The sequence below is a fragment of the Urtica dioica genome, chromosome 4, assembly GCF_054948205.1.
Source record: "Urtica dioica subsp. dioica isolate 48M chromosome 4, U.dioica_male_clone48M_v1_H2, whole genome shotgun sequence".
In the NCBI taxonomy this organism is placed as follows: domain Eukaryota; kingdom Viridiplantae; phylum Streptophyta; class Magnoliopsida; order Rosales; family Urticaceae; genus Urtica; species Urtica dioica.
In genome coordinates, this window is record NC_142759.1 from 10,869,801 (window position 1) to 10,894,230 (window position 24,430).

General features: G+C 39.1%; 5 protein-coding genes across 5 annotated transcripts; 4 read left to right on the plus strand and 1 right to left on the minus strand.

The window, feature by feature from the left end:
- The first annotated feature begins 1,778 nt into the window (after positions 1 to 1,778).
- Positions 1,779 to 8,583, plus strand: SDG14 (SET domain protein 14). Its single transcript, XM_089611922.1, has 23 exons — positions 1,779 to 2,930; positions 3,010 to 3,065; positions 3,152 to 3,356; positions 3,812 to 3,937; positions 4,044 to 4,112; positions 4,249 to 4,317; positions 4,435 to 4,589; positions 4,715 to 4,819; positions 4,939 to 5,074; positions 5,166 to 5,238; positions 5,329 to 5,428; positions 5,608 to 5,732; positions 5,904 to 6,049; positions 6,159 to 6,263; positions 6,450 to 6,514; positions 6,651 to 6,864; positions 7,079 to 7,165; positions 7,260 to 7,313; positions 7,419 to 7,508; positions 7,614 to 7,700; positions 7,800 to 7,874; positions 7,984 to 8,084; positions 8,256 to 8,583. The coding sequence occupies exons 1-23, from the start codon at positions 2,274 to 2,276 to the stop codon at positions 8,344 to 8,346; spliced, it is 2,991 nt and encodes a 996-aa protein (XP_089468048.1). The 5' UTR covers positions 1,779 to 2,273; the 3' UTR covers positions 8,347 to 8,583.
- Positions 8,584 to 10,801: 2,218 nt separating this feature from the next.
- On the plus strand, positions 10,802 to 13,948 carry RMF (reduced male fertility). Its single transcript, XM_089611924.1, has 8 exons — positions 10,802 to 11,077; positions 11,811 to 12,010; positions 12,111 to 12,155; positions 12,269 to 12,430; positions 12,517 to 12,564; positions 12,770 to 12,940; positions 13,279 to 13,386; positions 13,494 to 13,948. The coding sequence occupies exons 1-8, from the start codon at positions 10,821 to 10,823 to the stop codon at positions 13,574 to 13,576; spliced, it is 1,074 nt and encodes a 357-aa protein (XP_089468050.1). The 5' UTR covers positions 10,802 to 10,820; the 3' UTR covers positions 13,577 to 13,948.
- A 291-nt stretch (positions 13,949 to 14,239) lies between these two features.
- LOC149400353 (putative RING-H2 finger protein ATL21A) lies at positions 14,240 to 16,283 on the plus strand. The gene is made up of 2 exons (XM_089613430.1): positions 14,240 to 15,072; positions 15,757 to 16,283. The coding sequence occupies exons 1-2, from the start codon at positions 14,373 to 14,375 to the stop codon at positions 16,218 to 16,220; spliced, it is 1,164 nt and encodes a 387-aa protein (XP_089469556.1). The 5' UTR covers positions 14,240 to 14,372; the 3' UTR covers positions 16,221 to 16,283.
- Positions 16,284 to 16,414: 131 nt separating this feature from the next.
- Positions 16,415 to 19,479, minus strand: LOC149400354 (Ubiquitin-like superfamily protein). Its single transcript, XM_089613429.1, has 3 exons — positions 18,736 to 19,479; positions 17,224 to 17,758; positions 16,415 to 16,757 (listed from the first exon to the last, which is right to left on the minus strand). Exons 1-3 carry the CDS (start codon positions 19,398 to 19,400, stop codon positions 16,611 to 16,613), a joined length of 1,347 nt encoding a protein of 448 aa, XP_089469555.1. The 5' UTR covers positions 19,401 to 19,479; the 3' UTR covers positions 16,415 to 16,610.
- Positions 19,480 to 19,748: 269 nt separating this feature from the next.
- ATG6 (AUTOPHAGY 6) lies at positions 19,749 to 23,981 on the plus strand. The gene is made up of 10 exons (XM_089613431.1): positions 19,749 to 19,906; positions 20,203 to 20,498; positions 20,914 to 21,084; positions 21,392 to 21,516; positions 22,325 to 22,373; positions 22,585 to 22,743; positions 22,938 to 23,023; positions 23,133 to 23,204; positions 23,323 to 23,472; positions 23,581 to 23,981. Exons 1-10 carry the CDS (start codon positions 19,768 to 19,770, stop codon positions 23,801 to 23,803), a joined length of 1,470 nt encoding a protein of 489 aa, XP_089469557.1. The 5' UTR covers positions 19,749 to 19,767; the 3' UTR covers positions 23,804 to 23,981.
- The last annotated feature ends 449 nt before the right edge of the window (positions 23,982 to 24,430 follow it).

Below are 24,430 nucleotides of genomic sequence, written 5' to 3' on the forward strand. Positions count from 1 at the left end.
CTTTTCAGTTTGGCCGGGTCTGAGTTGATTTTGTCTCACGATCTTTCTTCTCGTTAATCCTCTTCTCGCTTTCATGTGGGTTCCTTTTCTTCTCGGGCCAAACTAGATGAGAGACCAAATTATTAGCGAAAGCCCAATTGGGAATGACGAGTCCCAATTGAAATATGGACTTTAATCTACCCCTACAATAATATTTTATAAATGTGCTATTAATGTAAATATATATGCTTAGGGTGGTGGGAGATCAACATTTTTGTTGCATACTTTTCATTTTTGCCATAAACGATTGCACCACAAATGTGATATTTTCCACACTTTTATGAACCGGGGTCGAGGCAATGTTTGAAATATTTCCACATTTCGGATCAAGTCCTATTGTAAAAATTTGTTTGTGGTCGGACTTTACCCTCTTCTTGTGCATATGGAGTGTTGGTGGTGGATTTTTGTTGCGGTTGGATTACATTGATGGGAAGATACTCTTCTTCATCCACGCCGTCCTCCACATCATCCACCTCTTCGTTTTTTGACGGAGATTAAGTTATGTCATCGTTGTCTTCATCTTCATCTTGATAATTTTGTCTCTCCACATCGCTAACTAATATGGGATTCATTTCACGACTTCCCCCGCTCGACACGAGATGACATGCATAGGCCTTCAACTCATCAAAAGAAGACCCAAATGAAAATACCGACTCAAGACGGCTATTGGAAGGAAGCAGAAATACCATTTCCGTTAGTGTGCCTTCCATGGTTTAACGAAAGAGGTATTTTCATCCGACAATTTTTTGCCTTTCGGATGTTAATGGAAATAAAAATTTTCGATAAAGATAAAGCAAAACATTTTTGGGCCTTTGATTAAGTACGGTGGCTTGATCTAAAGGTTCATATTTTTAATTTTTTTTAAACATCAAATAATCGGAAGTCACCTGACTCACTTCCACTTCCGTCAGGTGTCGAAAATCGTCTTATCAATTTTCGTGGCTCACAGAAGACGATACTTTCGTCAGACAGAACAAGCTATTCGACACGTTTCTTTTCGTAGCCTTCCGTACCGAATGCCAAGATGAATCCCACGTTGTCCAATGGGACTCCTCTTTCTTTTTCTCATTTCTTGATAATTATTCACATTTGTGTTTTCCTTAAAAATCTCCTCTCCCGCTCAAATAGTCAATGACTAAATACTCACACCAAAACCATGCTCAAAGCACGAAAAACCAACCTAAGAGGCTAAGAGAGAAAACCTCACTTTTGCGCCAAACAAAAAAAATATCAAGTACAAAGTACAAAGTACAAACTATATGAAGATGTTGTTATCAAACGTTTTACGCAAAAAAAATATATAAAAACATAAAATTTGTAATTTGTGACCAAATCTTCAGTCTGCGATCACTGCGAAAAGTTGAACTTGAACCCAAATTTCCTCTCTCCCTCCCTCCTAAATTTCGTTTCGCGCTCTGACGTGGAACCAAAAAGCCACTGACCACAATCTAGTATCTCTCTCTTCTCTGTCTCTCTCCACATCCCAATTCTTTTTGGAGCCAAATATATTTTACTAATGTGAACATTTTATTTGAGGGAAATTAATAATAAAATAATATTTCAAATATTTTAATATCATAATTACACATTTTAATTTTTTTTAAAGATAATAATAATAATAATAATATTACAAAGCACAAAACCAAAGAGACATTTTTGTAAGTTATAAAAAAAATAATCCATAAAAAATAAATATGAAATAAAATACACTTTTTTAAAATTAAATAAAAATAATTTTCGTTATATGCGCGAAGAGAAACGGAAAGCGGCCTCTCTCGGAGAAACACAGCTGGTATTTTCTTTTAGATTTTTGTTCAATTTTCTTCGATGGTTTTCTCTCTTGAAAATTCTTCGGAGATCATCGGATTTAAGATTTGAAGGTCCCAATTTGAGTTATTTCGTTCTCTTTAGTTTGTTTTCGAATACTGTGTGGCTCGCTTTCGTCAGAAGAGAAGCCGGTGCGAACGTTTTTAATTGCGATTGGTTTTCTTCTTCATCGATTTTGTTAGGTTTTGGGGGATTAGGTTTTCGTGTTCTAATTCTTGACGGTGTAGTACTTCCGAGAGAGGTTTTCATCGAGATTTGTTACGTATATATATACTCATAAACGTACAACGCGGTTCGAGAATTCGGGTTTTATCGCGTTTTAGCCTGGTTCTTTATCTGCGAGAGTTAGGGTTAGGTTTTGGGAGAGTTCGAACGAATTAATCGCCGAGGAGGTGAATGGTTGGAAGATGATAATCAAGCGAACTTTGAAATTCGAAATGCCTAATCTCAAAAGATGCAAGCTAGAACAGCCCGGCGGCGATGGAGATTGTGAAAATCCGAAGGATTCGAAGAAGCGACGAGCCAATGGGTATTACTCTCTCTGCAATGTCGTCGGAGAATTAAGCAGCGGATCGGGCTCTCGGTTCAACGAAGACTCTTGCAGGTCCGGCGAGGTCGACTCCGTCAATGGCCGCCGGAGGAAACTAAACTCGAAGTTGGAGTCGTCTCAGAGGTCGTCTCGTGGCCGCGTTCGGATGATTCCGTCGAAGTTTAACGATTCGGTTCTCAACTTCTGGGAGAAGGACTCGAAGCCCTCCGAAGAGGAAAAAGCCAGTGCCGACGAATTGGGCGGCGCGGGAAAGCTCAAGGTCGAGAAGCGCAGGCTCAGCACTCTTGAAAACGGAGACTCTGGGTTCCAGGGCGTGAAGAGGAAAGAAGTGTATAGGCTGGAGGATTTTTGCTCCGGCGATTTAGTGTGGGCAAAGTGCGGCCGGAGATACCCGTCGTGGCCGGCGGTGGTGATCGACCCATTCAGGGAAGCTCCCGATGCGGTTCTCAGGCGTTGCATTCCTCGCGCTGTTTGTGTCATGTTTTTTGGCTTTTCAAAGGACGGGAAACAAAGGGTAAATGTCTATTTGCTACACTTCTGAGCTTTGACGGCTTTAGACTTTAGATTTGCTGACGAATATTTATGATGGGCAGGATTACGGGTGGGTTAGACAAGGCATGGTTTTCCCTTTTGCGGAGTTCATGGACAGGTTCGCTAGCTTTTGATTTGAAATATAGTTTCGATTGTATTTTATTTTTTATGGGTCTGATTGTATGTTCGTGCGTTACTGTTTAGGTTTCGTGGGCAGACTCAACTGTACAAGAGCAAACCGAGTGATTTTCAAATGGCTATCGAAGAGGCTCTATTAGCGGAAAACGGAGTGATTGACTCCGGATTTGGGGCTTCGAAACTGAGCGACGAGTCTGAAGAATGCCCTCGCGAAACCTTGGAGGAGGCTACGGCTTCGAGTCGGGGACAAGACTGTGACGACCATAGCTATGTAATTGTTCGTTCCCCTTTTATTCTTCTTGTTGGTCTTTATCTACAAATTAATCATTGATGTCTTGATTCGATTTGATGTCCTGCTTTGTAGCGGTTTTGTTTGTTATTGCTAGTAACCTTGAAAGGAGTTTCATTTTTTTGTTTCGTCATTAATTTTGTCGGATATATTGCTTGACTCATTTTTTTTAGAAACACCGCTTAAAAAACTAATAATGATGACTCATACAACTGTTCATATATGTAAGATATTCGAGCAAAAAAAAAAAAGTTCATATATGTAAGATATATATCCTTTTTTTTTTTTTTTTTTTTTTGTAAATATGTTTTCTTTTCTTATATCGACTTCTAGTTAAACGCTTAAACGTTTTGGGCCTTGTGATATTTTCCTTTTCAACTACATGATAAAAAACGTTTTGCTCTATCATGTGTTTATTTAATCTACTTGGTTCGCAGGAGGGAAATCATAAAGATGGTACTAGACCTTGTACTAGCTGTGGCTTGAGATTGCCCTTCAAAGACACGAAGAAAGTAAAGGGGTCCAATCAAAAAGCCCAATTTTTATGTAGACATTGTTCTAAGGTTCGCAACCTCTCTTCATATTTACATTATTTGACTGCTTTATCGTCGCATCTAACGCGAGGTCTTGGTTTCTAAGTTCTGTTCATATTACTATTTGTTAATGTAGTTAAAAAAGTCAAAACAGTATTGTGGCATATGCGAGAAGGTATGGCACCACTCAGACGGCGGTAACTGGGTGAGTCATCCGCAAAGTCGTCAATATATATATATATATATATATATATATATATTGGGTTGATGTTTGTTTCCTTGGATTATTGATTATATCCAATAAAAAATAATGCTCGACTATCTTATATTTTATGTATCAGGTATGTTGTGATGGCTGTAACGTCTGGGTGCATGCTGAGTGTGACAAAATTTCCGGCGACCTTTTCAAGGTACATATATATATATATATTTATATACATTACATACTCGTCTTTATTCCTATTATTCATATAAAGGTCACTGCTGTTCTTGAGGAGTTGGAAATTCATTCTTTCTTTCTGGTTCAGGACTTGGAAAAAATTGATTACTATTGCCCTGACTGCAAAGCAAAGTCCAATTGTGAATCAACGGATGTAGAGAAATGCCAGCTCAACAAAGACTGCATAGCAAAGTCCAATCGAGAATCGCCGGATGTAGAGAAATGCCAGCTCAAGAAAGACAAGTATGCAGATTTTGTGCGCGTTTTCGTTGAAATTAATTTGATTCTATAAGCACGCTGCGAATGTATTAGCTAAGTTCAAAATCTAATAATATTTCGTTTTTCCTTTTGCTCATCCATCGATGAAGTTTTATTGGAGAGGCCAAGCCGACTTCGAAGCCTGGGAAAACACCCGAGAATATAACTGTCGTGTGTAATGGCGTGGACGGAAAATACATTCCAGATCTTCATCTGTGAGCTTTGACTTTAACTTCAGATTACATGTTAACTTATATCGCCATTGTTTGTTTTGAAAACTTAAGTTTGTACTTGAGATGATGAATTCTGAACCACTCTGTATCTGTGCAACTAGGGTTATGTGTGAGTGTGGTTCGTGCGGGTCGCAGAAGCGAACTCTCAGCGAGTGGGAACGACACACAGGCTGCAAAGCTAAAAAGTGGAAGTACAGCGTTAAAGTGAAAGACACGATGATGAGGCTGGAAAATTGGGTTTGTACATTTTTTTTTTTGCAACTGAGTGCGATATATTGTTGCACTGCTTCATTAATTACGGATAAAACTTTGTTGCACGTCTTTCCAGATTGCCGAAAATAGCGGGATTGTTACCCAACCTCTTCAGTTAGACAAGCAACATTTACTCTCTCTATTGCAAGGTGAAATTATCGAAGCCATTCTCGTTAATTGTGATTCTGTATTTCTGAATGTTTAAACTGCTTAATTTACATGTCGATTCATTATAACAGAGAAATATGAGGCAATAAATGCAAAATGGACAACAGAAAGATGTGCTGTTTGTAGATGGCAGGAAGACTGGGATGACAATAAAATGATCATTTGCAACAGGTATGCTTTTTTTTTTTTTTTTTTTTTTTTTTTTTTTTTTTCCCATTAGATATATGTTCCAGCTTTTGGATGAATAAATTTAAATAGTTTACAAAAATTGAATGGGTTCGTTTATATAATTCAAACTCGTACGCGTATGATTGGTGTTTTTATCATTTTATTACCATTACTGAGTGCAGGTGTCAAATAGGTGTCCACCAAGAATGTTATGGAACAAAGGATGTTCAAGACTTTACTTCATGGGTTTGTAGAGCATGTGAAACTCCTGAAGTTAACCGCGAGTGTTGCCTTTGTCCCGTCAAAGGTATCTACTACTTTTCTATGCTTGTGTTTTGACTTAATGTTTTCAACTGGGTCGAGTTAACTTTACTTTTTTGTCTGCTGCTTGTTTTACCTATGCAATTTTGTATTTTTCTTAGACAGTAATGATGTTGTGCTTCTGATTGAACAAAAAAAAAAAAATCTATATCTGCAGGCGGTGCCTTGAAACCTACTGAGGTTGATGGACTGTGGGTTCATGTCACATGCGCTTGGTTCCGACCTGAAGTTGGTTTCTTGAATCACGAGAAGATGGAACCTGCCATTGGAATCCTAAGAGTTCCAGTAACTACATTCTTGAAGGTAAGGCCAGGATCTACATAGTTGTAATAAAGCTTTTTTTGGAGATTTGTTTTCTTCTTTTACCATCATATCCTAACTTGTATTTCCTTGTTTGTTGAAAAAAATGCAGAAATGTGTAATATGCAAGCAGAGTCATGGCTCCTGTGCACAGTGTTGCAAATGTGCAACGTATTTTCATGCAACATGTGCATCAAGAGCAGGTTACAGCATGGAAGTAAGTTCTTGATAATTTTATTCAAAAATCCATCTCGGGTTAAATCGATATTTTCATTCGATAGTTTAAATAAATAGGCATCCAAGCGAAATCCTTTCCCTCAAAATAATTGACCCCGAGCCATTCCTATGCTCTATAACTTTACGTTGCAAGTGAGGATGGTAACATTTTACGTCGAACTTTCAGTTGCATTGCTTTGAGAAGAATGGAAAGCAAGTTACAAGGAAATCGATATACTGTGCAGTTCATAGGTATGAGCCATGCCTTCCTGATGACATTCCCTTTAATTTAATGTATTTTTGTCCATGCGAGAAGCAAGATTATGTTGACACAGCGAATAGCTACGTTTCTTAATTTCTGCAACATTTTTTTTCTTATGGTCTTCAGAGTCCCAAATCCAGATGCTGTGTTAGTTGTTCATACCCCATCTGGGGTTTTTGCTGCAAGAAGCTTGCTTCAAAACCAGAAGGGTTGCTTCAGGGGTTCGAGGCTTGTTTCGGCAAAGAGAATAGATCTTCAGGAATCATTGGCATCGGAGACTAATGAGTTTGAACCAGACTCTGCTGCAAGATGTCGAATATATACAAGGTCAAACCATAAGGTAATAGATCGGTCTTTTAAATTCCCCTTTATTTGATCAAGTAAGCCGGGTCAAGTTTTTTATCCTGAGCCACTTGAAGTTGAAGTTGTAATCGTCCATCTCACTCTCTTTTCTTTTGTTTTTATTTTTTTTTGCTGGGACATTGTTTTTTCTTGCGTTGATCCTGATGGGTTTTTTTCTTGGGTTGATCCTGATGGGTTTTCTTTCCCCCCAGAATTTTGAGCTGCAGCCAATCTTCCATAGACCAATGGGACTGTCACATCATTATTTTGAGGCTGTACATAGCCTGAACACGAACAAAGTATTGTTACCTGTCCATTTTAATTTATATTTTCTATTTGAATATTTTTAACTTTGTTGGAGGGCTTACAATGAATGTTTGTTGCTTGTATTAGGAAGAAGATCCCATTGTTTTCTCTTCATTCAAGGAAAGGCTCAAGTACTTACAGGCAAGTCCACACTCCATACAAATAAATTTAAAAGATTTATTTACTTTTTGTTTTCTTCCCCTTTTGAAAGTGTAGATGGTTCTAACTTCTATGTAATGATTTCAGAAAACTGAGAATTATCGAATTTGTTTCGGTAAATCTCAAATACATGGATGGGGCCTATTTGCACGTGCTAATATCCAAGAAGGCGAAATGGTAACACATACTATCTTTTATTTAAGAATTACAATTCTGTTTTAAATTTTTTTTTTTTCAATTGAAATTGTGTGGTGATTGTTGTTTTCTAATGCCTGAGTTCAGGTTGTTGAGTATCGAGGTGAGCAGGTGAGACGTAGTGTTGCAGATCTAAGAGAGGCGCATTACCGATCACAAGGCAAAGATTGTTATGTGCGTTAAATATTTTGTTTTATATCTAATAATCTGTTATTAGCTGATCAAACATCAAAGTATTAATCTGTTGTTTTTACTTGCCTTCCTCTAAATCAGCTATTCAAGATCAGTGAAGAGGTGGTAGTTGATGCAACAAACAAAGGGAATATCGCTCGTTTAATCAATCACTCTGTAAGTATCATTTATTTTTTTTTCTTTCTTTTCTTTTCGATTTCTCATTACATTTTAAAAAGCATCGTCATATCTCTTTTCGAATAATTTTTTTTCCGGGCTAAATCAGTGCACACCCAACTGCTATGCGAGGATAATGAGTGTCGGTAATGTGGAGAATAGGATCGTTCTCATTGCCAAGACAAATCTCTCCGCTGGCGAAGAACTAACGTATGTTTATTTTTCCCTCGCTTACTTTTCTGAAAATATACGCGCGTGGTAAAAATGACTGTACTAGATAGTCCATTGACTCAAATCATCATGAAGTTTTGTGATAGGCTAGAATGTGTTATCATAGTTGACAGTGTTCTTTTTGTGCTCCTTTTATTTATTTCTTTGCAGGTACGATTACTTGTTTGATCCTGATGAATCTGATGATCTCAAAGTCCCTTGCCTATGTAAATCGCAAAGCTGTAGAAAGTTTATGAATTAGTTCTTACTTCTAAGCCTTCTAATAGCCAGAAAAATTACTTTTGACCCCCCGCTGAGTTTGTATAGCCCATTATTTTATCCTCCGTAAATGCCTATTTTTTCAATACATTTTTTTTTCTTTCGTTAGTCGGCCATATTGATCTTCTAACACATTCAGTTAGGATAATGTAAGTTCACCAGCTGTTTATCTGGTGCGTTGAAGTAAAAAAAAAAAAAAAATAGAGAGAAAGAGTTATGATGATTGTCGTTGTTTTCTCCTCCTTCCGTTCTGGTATCATCAAGCGAGAGTTAATAATAATAATGCATATATGCAGACAATATTTTAAATGAAATCTCACTTAGTAAATAGTGCATTAGTCTTTTTAGTGCAGCAATTAAATCATAAAGGTAATTTAAAATGATTAAAACACTTCGGTGTACTTGAACTTCTACTTCACCGAAAAACAAGAAGATCTACAAGATAAATCATCATCATTTATCATATTATATCCAGACTTGATATCAAAACAATATAAAAAAGAAATATGTCACAAAAAGGTTGCCCATGTAAAGTCAACATTGATTAAACAATAACCGTAAAAACTTGGTGAAGATCACACAAAAAAAAATCGCCATTTAAAGAGCACCACAAAGCTACACATACCTAGGACACCCTGCCACAGCCTAGCACGAGGATGAACCGCTGCAACATCCATGGAAGGACTCTAAGATGACTTAGTTTGTTGAACTTAAACTCTGCTTCATTTTCGCGATATTATCTTCACTCAACTCTCACCCCGACAAGTTTAAAAAATAAAGATGACTTTTTTGTTTTTGGCGAAAACAAAAACTTGATGTAAGAGCATAATGTAAATGCACAAAAAAAAGCTATTCTCATAACAATTGAGATATTATAAATAAGATTTTGAAAACCGGGGAACCCATATAATTTCACTTTCATTTTTAAAGGGAAAATCACCGGAATAGTATTTTTAAAGTGCAACATTCTCAAGATATAGTGGTTATTTTAGGGGCTATTTTGTATATTAATTCAATCAGCTCACTAATATTAGGAAAATAACACAAGTTCTCCTAAATTAAGGGAATAGCCAAACTAACTTAAACTACCTAAATTACTCCCTAGAAAGAATCTCCCACGCCAGAGCCGCCTCTCGGCGATCTCATACACCGGGTTCATCATCAGAGGCAGAGTGAAGAATAGGTTCACGCACGGACCCAGCTTCACCAGAGTGCTCACCAATATGGGGCCCAAATTCGCAGTTATAATGTCTTGAGTCTCTTCCCTGAAGGTGGAGTAGCCCAAGAGCCCAAAGCCGCCGTACATTACGGCGATGAACGCCATGGTCATGGTTAAGATGGTCCCGAACTTGCTCTTGTCTTTGATCTCCGACTCCAGAGGCAGAACCATTCCGAACCGGAAGACTCCGGTGTTGGAGTAGTGAGGGACCTCCTGGCCGGCTCCAGATCGGGAACGTGGACGCAAAGCACAGGGCGTCGGACGGGATCGTGGAGGCCATGAGGGAGGACGAGAAGCGCGTGACGGAGGTGATCGGCCAGATCAAGATGGCGGCGCTCGTCAGCCTCCTCTCGTCCTCGCCGCCGCCGATGGTCAAGGAGAAGGCCGTGGCGGTGATATGCTCTCTGGCGGAGTCCGGCGGGTGCGAATAAGTTAATTAATTAACTGGTTAAATTGAGTTAGGTTAATTAATTAACTGATTGGTTGAATTAAGAATTAGCTTAAGTTCTGATTTTTTTTTTGTGAGTAAAGTTAATTTACTAACTGACTGAATTAGAAATTAGGTTAATTAATTGAATGCTTTGAATATGAATTGAGTTAAGTTCTGATTTTTGTAAATTTTTTGTGAATTTATAATCCAAACATTCAGTTAATTAATTAACCTAACTAAATTCAATCGGTTAATTAATTAACTGATTCACAAAGGGTATAATTGTCTGCTAAGAAAAAATGGGCTATTTACTTAATTAAATAAAACTTGAGCTATTCCCTTAATAAGAAGTGTGAAATGGGTTAGTGACAACAAATTTCAGTTATTTTAAATCCTTTTAAAATTGTGCTTTTTGAAATTACTTTTCTTATATATATATATTATAAATATAAAAAAATTTAAAAAGAGAGTAAAAAAGTAAATAATTTTTGTTTAAATATGTAACATCAAGAAAAATGATTATTCACAACTTGAAATATATTATTTTCACGATAATGTTTTTAAACATTTGTGGGTAGTCAGCCACAGTAAGATCTAGTTGGGCCCAAATTGATTTGAGTCCATAAAATTTAGGTCCAAACAAATTCAGAATTATTACGCGTTTAATAAATTTCAGTTTTATAACATAACAAAATAAAAAAATTCAGACAAGTTTCATAGTTTTTCGCATTTGAAATTGGCGCGCATATATAAATAGCAACAGTGCGAGTCGGGTGACTCACTCTCACGCATATCAAAACAAACAGCAATGAGAAAGCGGTTGAGAAGCAGAGAAGAAGCCTCGGAGGACGAGAAAATGGAGAATCCAAAGCAAGTCCGATCGAACAACAGTGACGAAGGCGAGAAGATCTTGAAGCGGAAGAGAGCTATCGATTATTCTTCTTCTCCTCCTCCTCCGACTGAACCTCCACAGAGAACACGAAGGTCGATGCGAAGATCGAAGACGATTTGCTCCTGCACATCTCCTACGTCGACTTTCCTAAACGCTCATTCCACTTTCTCCTGGTTCGTCTTCTTCCTCTCACTTCGTCATTTTCCGTTTCTGTTTTCAGCTCGATTTCATAGCAGGAATTTTGTGGTGGTGAACGATATTCGAATCTGATGGTTTAGGCGTTTAATATTTGCGACTGATGAAGTGTGAAATGTAAACGATATCTCTGTAAATTTGAGCTGAGCTTCACTTTAGCGCTGTAATTCGAAAATTCAAATTTCGCTGAATTTTTTAATTTCTGAAAAAAGCTAAACGATATCTGTTATATGGATTTGAATTTATTTTAGAGATTCAAATTCAAATCTGCTAAGTGAAGGACAAACTGTTTAGGTGTGAATAAGTTTAATTTGTTGAAAACGGATCTCTGTTCAGTTGATAATTATAACTGTTTCAGGCAAAAAGAGTTTATTACGAACCTGTGGCTGCAAGATTTTGAAGCTGAATTGAAACAATTTTCGCAAATAAAATGAACTTAAGTTGCAGCGTATAAATTTAAGGCTCAGTTAATTTCAGTAATTCTTCATTTATTATTTACCATTTTAATGTGTTTCCTACAGTTATATGAACAACATAGAGCGAATTCAGAATACAAAAAATCTAATTTATGAATTAAGGCTCAGTTAATTTCAGTAATTCTTCATTTATTATTTACCATTTTAATGTGTTTCCTATAGTTATATGGACAACATAGAGCGAATTCAGAATACAAAAAATCTAATATATGAATTTTCTTTTCTATGAGAACAGGTACGAAAAAGATTTGTGGACAGAGATATCAAAGTATCTAGATGGAAGATCGCTGGTGATGCTATCAGCCACAAACCGCTGGTTCAACCGTCAGATCATGGAAGAATGCATCTGGAAGTACATTTGCCTGCGTGATCTTCAGGTTTCGGGTCCTTGCAACGTGTCCTTCCGGTGGATCGACCTCTACGCTTCTGCTTTCAGTAAGGATCACGCATAAATCTTCTATCCGTGTCCTGGTTCGCAAGCACAAAAACTAGCTGTCTCTGATCGAATCTCTCGCTGATGAATGGTATTTTCCAGATGGAGGCCATTCTTTCATGTTCCGCCAGCAGGAGAAGCACATCGGTAAGTGTTTGGCATCGACAGAGCAATTGAATGTTGCATATAAATTCTTATTTGGTATCTTTGAGAACTTGAATTCGGAAACTGATCGTTTTGGACTTTCTGGTGAAAACCAGACTGGATGCGGATTGGTGCTTTCTCGCTCGACTCTTCGGTGGCTTTTCTGACAGAAAAGCTAATCGCTCCGATGAATCTTTCAGACAGCGATGCACAGAAGGCAGTGGAGACTGATGGATTTTGCATCCTAAACAATGTCAAGACCGGGATATGGATAGCCGGTACCACTCACTTCTTAGCTCTCCTTTTGTTGCGAGGTTTTAAATATGGGATTCATTTTGATCGTTTTGTTTTTCTTTTTGCTCAGATCTTCAGCTTGTTCGCTGTCCAGTCTGTGACCTCAACACATGTGATGGTGAGCGAAGTGTAAATAAAATTTATCCATCGGCTATACAATGAAAGATTTAAAATATAATTTTAGTGAAAATATCTTGTATGCAACAAACAACTCATGTCTTGTTAAATCAATTCCAGTGGTGATGCCTTGGCAATCAAGTTAACATCAGTGACCGTTCTCTGTGGAAAATTTCATAGACCTTTTCTTCTTCTTATTTATGCAGGAACAATGCAGACTTTAGATGCAAGGCACATAGAGCTATTCCTGAGCGAGGGGTTTCGCGATGGGAGTTGGGATTACGAAGTCATAGGATCTCACGACATCAAAACTCACGTGGATGGTGCTTCAGGGGCTATCATTGACGTCAAACACATCGGCAAATCTTCTACTTCCGGTAAAAAACACGATATTTATATGGACTGAAAAATCTTTCATGTGTTATCTTCTTAGTGTTCTAAATTCGAGACCGCATAATTTCCTTACTTAAAAGTAATAGGTAATTTTGGTTAGGGCGGGGAAGGAATTTGCAAAAAATAAAGGTTTAGAAGAAAGTACCACTCTATGGGTCCAACTACATTTAATTGGTCAAGTGGATAGACAATATTTACCATCATTGAATAGTTACTTCTTATAAAAACTTTGCCTAACTTACATGTCTAGAGATTGATTTTGTTGCTTTTGAAACCGAAACTTGTAAAATGAGATTTGTGAAATCCCCAAATGAAATCGCAGCGGTCTTTAGTACCAACTCATGGATCGGAAAGCCAATGGATTGGCAACCAAGGGCTGTGATTACTCTTCATGGAGTCGCTGTCAATACCAATTTACAAAAAAATGACGGTACAGCCCTTCTTATCGTTATACATATCCATGTAAATTACTTAAATAACCAACCAACCATCATGAATAAGTCAATCGACTCACCGCTATTGACTTCATCGTGACAGGACTTCATGTGAAATACCAGGCGATGAGAGCTGGGACTGAAGGAGAAGTTGTTTCCATTAGAATCTCCCAACAGCTTCTGTGATTTTTTCCCAGGTTCTTCTCAAAAGGACAAATTATTGGATTCGTACGTGCCTTCCATAAAAAGATCGAAGAAAAATTGTTACTGTGTTTTTGACATTGATATTATACTTTACTAGGGGTATCAGTTTAATGCCCATTCAGTCAGTAGGTTGAGTAGCTTTCAATATTGATTACGAGAGAGAGAGAGAGAGAGAGAGAGAGAGATGGTCATAGCTGGTCTTCCCTGTTTTGTTTTGTTCATGCTCATTCATGTATTTTTAAGCACAATTAAATAATAACATTACATGTGTAAATAAATCTATTGGCAGAAATATCAAACATCCAGATATTATATACAACAAAAGAGAAAGGTTATGATGAAGTTCGCTCTTTTATTAGCAGCATAGTAATGTGCAATTAAAATTTAAAAGAAACATAAACTAATGTTTTGGTATGTTTTATCCTAGGCTCCTAGCCCATTAAGCTGTCAGACACACGATTCACTTTGGGTTGATTAGAAGTGAGCCTATTTTCAATCTATATTTTAAGGTTGGTTAACAGTTAATGACCCACCATATCTGCTATATATATCTCCACTCTTACATAACATTTTTATTTTTTATTTTTAATGAGTAATGGCTTGGTAATAATAATAGAGTATTTAAAAGCATTGACGATAACTCAAGCATATTATATTCCCCTCCACAGGCCATGCCCACTATTATATGTAAATTTGACTTTGTAACTTTCTTAATATTCAATGCTAGTTAATAATACAAGGACTTTCCTTCCCTCTCCTAGATTCAGGCTTCCAAAACATGGCAACTACCAAACATGTTTTGTTTTCTCTTCATCTTCTTCTCTTCCTCTCCCTCTTCTTTCCCATCATCCACTCATCACGAAACTGCAATACAATCTCCACTTGTGGAAACGACAACATTCCCATCAGATTCCCTTTCCACCTGAAGAATCGGAGTCCCGAGGGGTGTGGATACCCGGGATTCGGTCTCGGCTGCAACGCCAAGAACCAGACCACCCTGTCGATTCCAAACTCCGGCGAGTTTCTGGTGAGACAAATCATCTACTTTGGACAAGAGATACTCATCTATGACCCTCAGAACTGCCTCCCGAGCCGGCTCTTGACCCTCAACCTCTCGGCCTCGCCTTTCTCCTCCGCCCACTACCAGAACTACACGTTCCTGCGCTGCCCGGCCTCCGTGGCCAAGTCCCGATACGAGCGCATCGAGTGCCTCAGCAACTCCACGCACTCCGTCCTCGCCACGTCATCCGCGTCCGTGGCGGCCACGATGAACCGATCATGCCAGGTCATCGACACGCGGGCCGTCCCGTCCTGGCGGCAAGTTCAGTTCGAGGAGGGCTTCGCGGGCACTCTCGGGGGCGATCTTAGGCTGACTTGGTCCGACCCCGATTGCAGTTCGTGCGAGATTCAGGGTGGCATGTGTGGGATCAAAAGCAATGGTAGCGTCCAAACTATCGGTTGCTATTTCTCCAGAGGAGGTAATTAGAAAAAATCATAATTTTTTTTTTCCCTGCAACTTGTGACCCGGTCAGAGTGAAGCTGATGATGATGTGACATTGATCGGCAACTTGGTAGAATAGATAAATTCGGGCGAATGAAATCTATAGAATTATAGGTTCAGGTGACGTATGAAGCTTGTAATTAGTGCAAACCTTACGCATTATGGAATAAGATTAGTGTTTAGTATACACTTGCATTTGATTATTATTGTTGACTTGTCAAAACAATGTCAACGATCCAGCCGTAGTATACGAGTGCCATGATGTAGCTAACTCTCTCACCTTGTGCGTATCATCATCTAATTCTAATATAACAATTAGCAGAGAAAAATAAAGATGCGGAGGTGAAAATAGTCAATACGTTGTTCATCTTCTCATCAACAACGTTGTCAATTTTCCCACCTACTTGGCCATAGAAAATTGATGGCGTTTCATCAAATTACCCAACAAGATCTAGGTCCTCAATTCCTATCAACTTAGCTGATTCGTTGCCGTAAGTTGCTTAGTCAGCACAATAATTGAAGATAAAGCAACCACCTACTGACCCACCAAGCAATGGCTACTCAATTTCTACTTCAAGAAACCAACACTTTTTTTTTTTTTTTTTTAATTTTATTTTTTATAAACAACAAATAAACTGAAGAACATGTGCTCAAATTTCAGGTAGATTCAACAGCGGCCTGCAAATATTCCGAATAATCTGCTTGTCGATCGCTGTGCCAGCCGTGACGTGCGCATTCGGGATCGCATGCTTCGCCTGCTACGTGGACAGAACGGGTCCCAGCCACGCTCGCCGGAGGGGCCCGAATGCGGTGGCAGCGGTGCCGGATTCCGGGCCCATGATGATGGTGGGGCTTGACGAGACCACCATAGAGTCATACCAGAAGCTCGTATTGGGAGAGAGCCGGCGGTTACCGGGACCAAACGACACAACGTGCCCAATATGCTTGTCGGAGTATTGCTCCAAAGAGACGCTCCGTTGCATTCCCGAGTGCAAGCACTGCTTCCATGCTGAGTGCATCGACGAGTGGCTCAGACTCAACGGGACCTGCCCCATTTGCAGGAACACCCCCTCTGCTTCTCCGTCCCCTGCTCATGTTGACTCCGCTGCCGCCGACGCCGTTTGATCGAACGAGGAACGGAATAACTTTTATTGCCTACTGTAAATTCTGGTTAATTTTTGTTTCTCACTCATGATTCGAGGGCCGCAGTAAAAAAAAAAAAAAAGTCACGAGATTTTGTTGCTACTCCGAAGCGTTGCACCATCTGGTTTTCACCTATATATTTCGTATAAATACAATGTCCCCCGAGCGAGAGCATATACCAGCAGAAACGTTGTAAATGTGGATTGAGTTCTTATATCGTTATTGTAACATTTTTTGGGATGGTGAGAAATACAAAACGTCCAGATACTATCTGATTCGTAGGAGGATTAAGTTCTCAATATACACATCATAATTTGGTAGTTTAAGACACTCAGTACTGGAAAATGAAATTAAGGTACCTAGAATAGCAAATCATTTTTTAGCAAGCAACTTTTTCGGAAGCTTGTCCAACGGAGTGGATTTTAGTAGGAAAAGCCTTGCCGCACGCTCTTGTAAAGTCCCTCCGCATTTTAATCCGCGATCCTGGAGTTCAGATTTCAGCCTCTCCATGCCAAGAATCTGTCGTGCAAAGAAGGTAAGACTTGTTACTGTCTGTTGATGTGGTAAAAAATGAAGCTTCCCAAAAATATAAAATTTCAAAATAAATTTGAAAACAAAAACAAAAACAAAAACAGATACTAGTTTAATATCAGTGCAACAGCGGGGAAAAAGGTCGTGTCAAACATTTGCTTTCACATATAATAATTCAAATCTTCTAAGAGTTGGATTGAACAACCCAATAAAAGTAGTTCTACTGATTGTTAAATCTTACAGGCTTCATTCATATTATCCGTTCGATGAGAATTACTAGTTCGCACAATGGTTAACCAAAGCCTATAACAATGCCATGATCAATACCCTAGAGAAAATATAAGATTTGAAGTAAATATATAAAACAGAACGTTCAAAGAACACATTACAGCATGTCGGGTAGACAACAGGAAAATAAACACAATACAGAGGGTTCATATATCGTCAAACATACCTCTAGTTCTGATGCCGAATTAAAATTATCAAAGTTCAGTGGGATTTCTGGTTCCGCCACTTCTCCACTAGAACCTGCTTCTTCATTCACTATTGGATCCGGCCCTAATGAAAGGGACTCAGAAGACTGTAACGTGCCCTCAACAGCACTTTCGCAGACCACATTCAAAACACTTTCGACAACATGTTCATCACAAACTGTCTTTTCCAAGTCCTGTTGAACTGTTTCAGTTTCAAATGCCTGAGATACTTTCTCGTCATGACTCGTCGGTTCAGGCACCTCACTGTGCTCCAGAAGAGAATCTTTGACTTTTAGGACAAGCTTCTCTTTCTCTTCCTCAGAGCCGCTTTCAGAGGAGCCACCTGCAGATAGATTTCCATCCTGTTTTGTACCAGTAACAGAGTCAGAACTCCCCTCGGCATCCTTACTAGAATCTGAACGGTCGCCATTATCATCTGATATAGCTGATTTCTCATTCTCCTCTTCCTCATCAGAATCATCACTATCACTTTCAGCCAGTTTACGCTTCCCCGTCCTGTACAATATCAGTTGATCAGCTCAAATCCAAAGAAATTTCCAACGAGAGATACAAAACAACAAGGTGAAAAGAAACCAATCCTTCAGCCATATAATCCAGAAAGAAAAGGTTAACTATAAAACGAGAAAATCATGAAAATCAGAGCTATGTTATGCCGTTGTAAGGGTTTCTACGCCTGGAACCCAGCTGTATGCGTATTATAGGGTCCTGTAATTTAGCTTCTATACAGTCCAAGATCGAAGTGTTAAAAAAAAAAAAATCCAATCAAACTAAAGAGAAAATCCCCAACTCTACTCTGAGACCAAGCATCAAAGCTTATTTCAATTAGTCCCCACTGTACGTAACTTAAACCAATGGCATAATTTTTCATGATCTCCGGGTTATAATATCAACTCAAGTGATTGTTTACTGATTCTTTAATTTAGCATTTAACACCAACTGCAAACAGTAATATAATAGACACATCATTGGGTTTTAAACTAGGTAATAAAATAGTTTCCACCGCGAGTGATATTATATCCTCACCTAAATGCCAGACCATAATTTCTAACATTATCTTTAAGTGAACCAGAAAAGACAATCTCTAGAATACAAAACAAGTAATTAGAAGAAAGAGAAAGTAGAAAAAACAACCATAATCCCTGAATTAACGGTACCAAATTAATTGCTCCAGTAAAAGAACTTCCAAGCCACAATCTATGACTCGTTATTTCTCAATTGCTCCCGATACGGAGTGGAGTGTTATAAGGTTGCTACTTTTTCTTCAGCAAAAACATACGAACTGCAAGCTGGTTCGATCCCAAACTAAATACGGAAGAAATTCTTTCGCCATGAGCCTATGACTATCTACTAGTCCAACTTTTCAACCAAGTAAGTCAGAAAGACTATCTTTTTACTCAGAAAAATAACCCTATATCAAGACTAAGACAGTAAGTGAAGAGAACAACATATAAAAGAGTTGCAGAGAAGATTACCAAATCTTTAAGCGCTTAGCCTCGGAACCCATCTTCCCACGATCCTTCCTTTTGACCCCCTTCACCGCGGCTTTAACCGAATCCAAAACCTCGGAGACACAGCGCTCGGAGTCCTCTCTGTACTTGGCCACGTACTTCTCGGCCTCGCCGTCTCCGACGCCCTTCTTCCCCTTCTTCGCCGCCTTCTTCAGAAACTCCTCCGCCTTCCTCTCCAGCCGCCGCTCCTCCTCCGTCTCCCGCCACTCCTCCAGCCTCCGCTCCGCGTTCACGTGCCTCAGCCGCCGACCACTCATGTCCCGACACGCGTCGAAGTTGCTCGTCTTCTTCTGCCACGCCTTCGACCCCGCCCCTCGCAGCAGCGACCCGAACCCTCCCTTCCCGCCTCGCACCCGCAGCGCCACGCTCACCGCCGGGAAATTCCCGCCATCTCCGTCGCCGGAGACTATGGACTCTTCGCTGATACTTCGGGTTCCGGTGGCGAGCCGCTGGAGGTGGGCGGGGATTCCGGTCGCCTTTGCGATGCGGCGTTTCAGTTCGGTGCCGGAGATTTGTGGAATTGAGGAGTTTAGGGTTAGGGTTTTTCCGTCTAGCAGAGTTACGAAGAGCTGGTAGATCTTCGGGTTGGTGGAGACCTCCATTGTCGGAGAATTGGAGAGCGAGAGCATACAGCGCAGCTAGGGATTCGAATTTTGGTTCTGCGATCAAAATCGGATCTTTAGAATGACGAGAGATGGAAAGAGGACTTTGACTGGTGGGTCGTTTTGGTTATAAAGTTAAGTTGACCTCGTAATGGGCTTTTAGGCCCATTATATTTGGGCCTAATATTACACGAGATAAACGCTTGTTTTTCTTCTTCCGAAAACGTCAAAATTAAGGGAAACGAGCGAAGAATATTTTTCTTCCAAAGCAACCACACGAGGAACAAAGAAAGTACTGTTATGATAATGGTTTTGAGTTTTAAGAGAGTTCTTTGAAAATTCTGGGGAAAAAAAATTGTCTGGCTTGGAATAAAAACAGAGAGAATTTGATCGAATGGGGGAGAAAGGTCGAAGCTCGACGGTGGATCCGAATCCGCCGAGATGGGAATGCCAAAACTGCCGAAATCCTCTCTGCATCGTCGGAGTCGATTCCTACGCCGACAAGTTCTTGAACAACTCTTCGTCTCGCTCCGGTCAGTTATCTCACGATAAATTCTTCTCCTCTCTTACTTCATTCTTAGTCCACTGAATTACATCATATATATATATATATATATATATATATATATTATTTTCTCTCTATTTGTATATTGGAAAAAAAATAAAAATCGGTAAACAAATTACTCTTATTCCTTTGGTCATGGGCGTTTCGAAGTCGATCACTTGTATAATCTTGTACTCAATCTATCTGAAAGCCAATCACAGTTATAGAATCGCGAATTCGATGGAAATATAAAAAAACAAAGTTGGAAATGAGCTTCGTTTCCAGGTTCTCAGTCGTCTGTTCATGGGGCGAACAGCGTGGTATCTTCGACGCGAATGGACAATTCGTTTGTGGTGCTTTCGTCGAAGCAGAAGCCTCCTCCGCGTCCACGTGGCGGGAAGTTGATGGACGAGTCCTTTGTGGTGGTCGATAGATCCGAGTCTAACTCTGATGTGGCCGGACCTCACTCACCCTTGCCCGATGGAGGACCGAACGGCTCTTCTCACCCACACAGTTTCGGCTTCAATTCCACCGTCACTGTTTTGAAGCGCGCCTTCGAAATCGCCACCACTCAGACGCAGGTACGCTCGGATTTATGCTTTTTGTTCCTTTTTATTTATTTATGAATCTTTATTTATTATCAGTGGTTAACAAAACTAGGACGAAAACTGGAAAAATTAAAGAGAAGGAGATGAATCTTACTTATAGAGTTAGAGTGTATAACCGCCAAACTGCTATTCTGAAGGTTAACAGAGTACTCAGAAATCTTATTTATCATTAAAAAATCCTCTTATTCCTTTTCTGGGTAAATATCTGATTAAAGTAGCCAAAACAGCTCATAATAGATGCCAATCTTCCTATGAATTGTTCTTACTAGTGGATGAGATTGGTCAAGTGGTCTCAGCTGGATGTTGATTTTGAAGCAACTACGCGTACGGGTTGAGGACTCAAATGAGAATCGTTGATATCTGTATTTTTGGATTAAAATGTTTGCAGGTTGAGCAACCTTTGTGCCTTGAGTGCATGAGGGTGTTGTCTGATAAACTCGATAAGGAAATTGAAGATGTGGATAGGGACATTGAAGCATACGAGGCCTGTCTCAAGAGATTGGAGGGCGAGCCTCGTGATGTTCTCAGTGAGGCCGACTTCCTTAAAGAAAAACTCAAGGTGCTCATTGGCTTTCTCTGCTGCTCTATAATTTTATTTTCCAGTTGCTACATTTTTTTTTCCCACTGTTTGGGTAGATTTCTGACCAACATTCCCGTGGAATGGAAGAGCATTACAGTTTCGATCGGTAAATGAATATGTAAGGTAAACATATAAATCAAACGGAAAGTTGGAAGGAACTGTTTTGTTGGAAAGGGATTCGAGAATTTGCTGTCTTGCCAATAATGTGTCTTCAAGTGCTTACCAGCTTAGCTCGTTGAGAAATAAGGTCCATCATGCTCATTCAGTGTTGTGGATGATGTCTCAGATCGAAGAAGAAGAAAGAAAACTCGATGCAGCCATTGAAGAAATAGAGAAACAGAATACGGATGTAAATGCCGAACTGAATGCGCTTGAGTTGAAATCGAGTAAATTTAAGGAGCTGGAGGAGCGGTAAATTTCTTTTCTGAGTCATCTTAGTTATCTTATGGGTTCAGCTCTGGGTAAAGGAATAGTGTTACGGACACATTATTAGGTTATATATAATGGAAATTACCCGAGCCGACTACCTTGTTTTATTAGGAAAAACCTCGTTTTTATTGTTTTTTTCCTTCTTGTTTTCAGTTTGGTAAACTTTTTTTATTTTTATTTTTATTTTTTATTTTACTTTTTATTAGTGGTTTACGGTTTCATTAAAAATTTCGGCACAAATCGTCTGAAAAAAGCGAGGTATGTATGATTTTTTTTTTTTAAATCGAGGTACTCAGGAAATCACCACCTTCACATGAGTTATCTGTGAAATTTCCCCAAAAATTTACCAAAGATGACATCCGAACAAATAAGGCCCAGAGGTGGGCAATGGGCCTGACAATGGGCCCGACATGGGTCAGCGCGACCAGCCCCTGCTTCTATAAGTCAGGGGTAGTTTTTTAGATAGCGTATCTAATATATTTGCTTTGATAGGATTATTTTTAAAATAGAGTTTGATTTTATTTAAATAGGATGTGATTTTCAGTTAGGAGATTTGATTTTATTCTCTGTTTTAAAACGTGGCACACCTATAAATAGGCCCTTGATTATCAGTAAAAGGTACGTTTTCAGTCCATAGACTAGCTTAGAAGTAGTTAAATTAAAGTAAACACAATTGGGTCGAAGAAGATCACCGGATCGAGACCAGTGACGAGATCGATCAGTTGGGACCATTGCATATTGTATGTGTGATTCAGATCTTTAGTTCTGATTGGACCTCATTATGTTTCAGGTACTGGCACGAGTTCAATAATTTCCAGTATCAATTAATTTCACATCAGGTCAGTGGCGATGACCTTCCCTTTTTAATAATTATGGCTTAGGAAATCTTCAAGTATCTTAATTTTCAAGTATCTTTTAGACATATAGTTTGTCAATGCAATCCCCAAATTGTTTCTGTGGATACGAAGTTAGATTTCATTGCATGCCCATCTTTATATGAATGTGATATCACTCTAGGTATCTTTCTAAGCCTCGTCTCATGGTAAACAGGAAGAGAGAGACGCAATTCTGGCCAAGATAGAGGTTTCGCAGGCGCATCTGGACTTGCTGAAAAGAACCAATGTGCTAAACGACGCTTTTCCGATTGGTCACGATGGGGAGTTTGGAACAATTAACAATTTCAGACTGGGACGTCTACCTAAAATTCCAGTAAAAAAGCTGAGCCTGTTGCGTCTGGATATTGATTTAATATCTCGAATTTCCTTGTCTTAAATTAGCTTGATATACTTGCTAATCATTGTTTCTGAAACCTTTTTGGAGCAAATTCTTAATTTTTCGGAGCAATTTCATCTACAGTGCCAAAGTGGAATATGATAAGAATGTTGTCGTGTGAAAACATTTAGGTGGAGTGGGATGAGATAAATGCTGCGTGGGGTCAAGCTTGCCTTCTCCTTCACACCATGTGTCAATATTTTAGGCCGAAGTTTCAGTAAGCTCTCTGGAAGCTATCTTATATCATCTAAACTAAACTGATGATAGAAGAGTTATTATTCTTATTTTTTCGGTTGCTTCAACTGTTTAATGTTTGCACTTTTTAGATCCCGGATAAAGATACTGCCGATGGGAAGTTACCCTCGAATTGTGGATAGCAGCAACAATACTTTTGAACTGTAAGCATATCTTATACTCTGGTCGCCTTTTAACTTGCTTAGATTATGAGGACTGTTCTTTTATGAGTAATTTTTTTTTTTTTTTTTGGTTTGACATTACATATGTGTTGTGGCTTAGGTTTGGCCCGGTGAACTTGTTTTGGAGTACCCGATATGACAAAGCGATGACGACATACTTGACGTGCCTCAAGGAGTTGGCCGAGTTTGCTTACTCCAAGGATCAGGAGAACAATATACCTCCCGAGAAGTGTTTCAAATTGCCTTACAAGTAAGTTCTTGCAGACTTTTTTTTTTCTTTTCTTCTTTTTTTTTTTTTTCTGAAGGACCATCGTGATTGAAGGGTGGTGAATGATTTGATTGTGTGGTGCTGTGATAGGATTGAGCTTGACAAAGTGGAAAGCTACTCTATAACGCAAAGCTTCAACAAGCAAGAGAATTGGACGAAAGCTCTAAAGTACACACTGTGCAACCTGAAATGGGCTCTCTTTTGGTTTGTGGGCAACACCAACTTCCAGTCTCTATCCGCCATATTGCCTTCTCATGCCCAACTCCCACCTCCTCACCAAAGATCCCAGTTTCGTGTCCCCCGGAAGCAATAATAAAAGGAATTTTTTGTTTTCTCTGGAAAAATAATGAATATGATCAGTATGTAAATATTAAATCCTCCAGAGTCTTGTATATAAATACCCTCAAGTAGTATTTGTTCCATAGGAATAGAGCTGATGTGAAACATGAGATTATTTGGGAGTGAATTCTTTTATGTTCCCTTATCGCTCTTCCTGCGCCTTTTATCGTTATTGTTAAAAGAAACAGTGGTTTGCTGGTATTCGTGACTCAATGACCCAAATAGTTATTTATTGAAATACTTCATTCATTCAAGCCTAACCAGCACATGATAGCCATGGATCCGTCCATCTGCTTGAGGACGCAGAATTTCATGTTCCATGGATAAGGAAATTTCGTTTCTGTGGGTATTTTTTTTCGATTTTTTATTTTTTATATTCTTAGCCATTGGCAAAGGTGGAGCTGCCTTGGGCCCACGGGGTCCAATGCTCCCCTCAACTTATGAAAATTGTAATTTTTACCCTACTTTTTTAAAAATTATTATAATTTTAGCCTAAATTAATATATTTTTTCTAAATTTGCCCCCCTTGAATTGATTTTTTTTTTCAAATTTGTCCCCCTCATTGAAATTTCCAGCTCCACCACTAGCCTTTGGATCATGT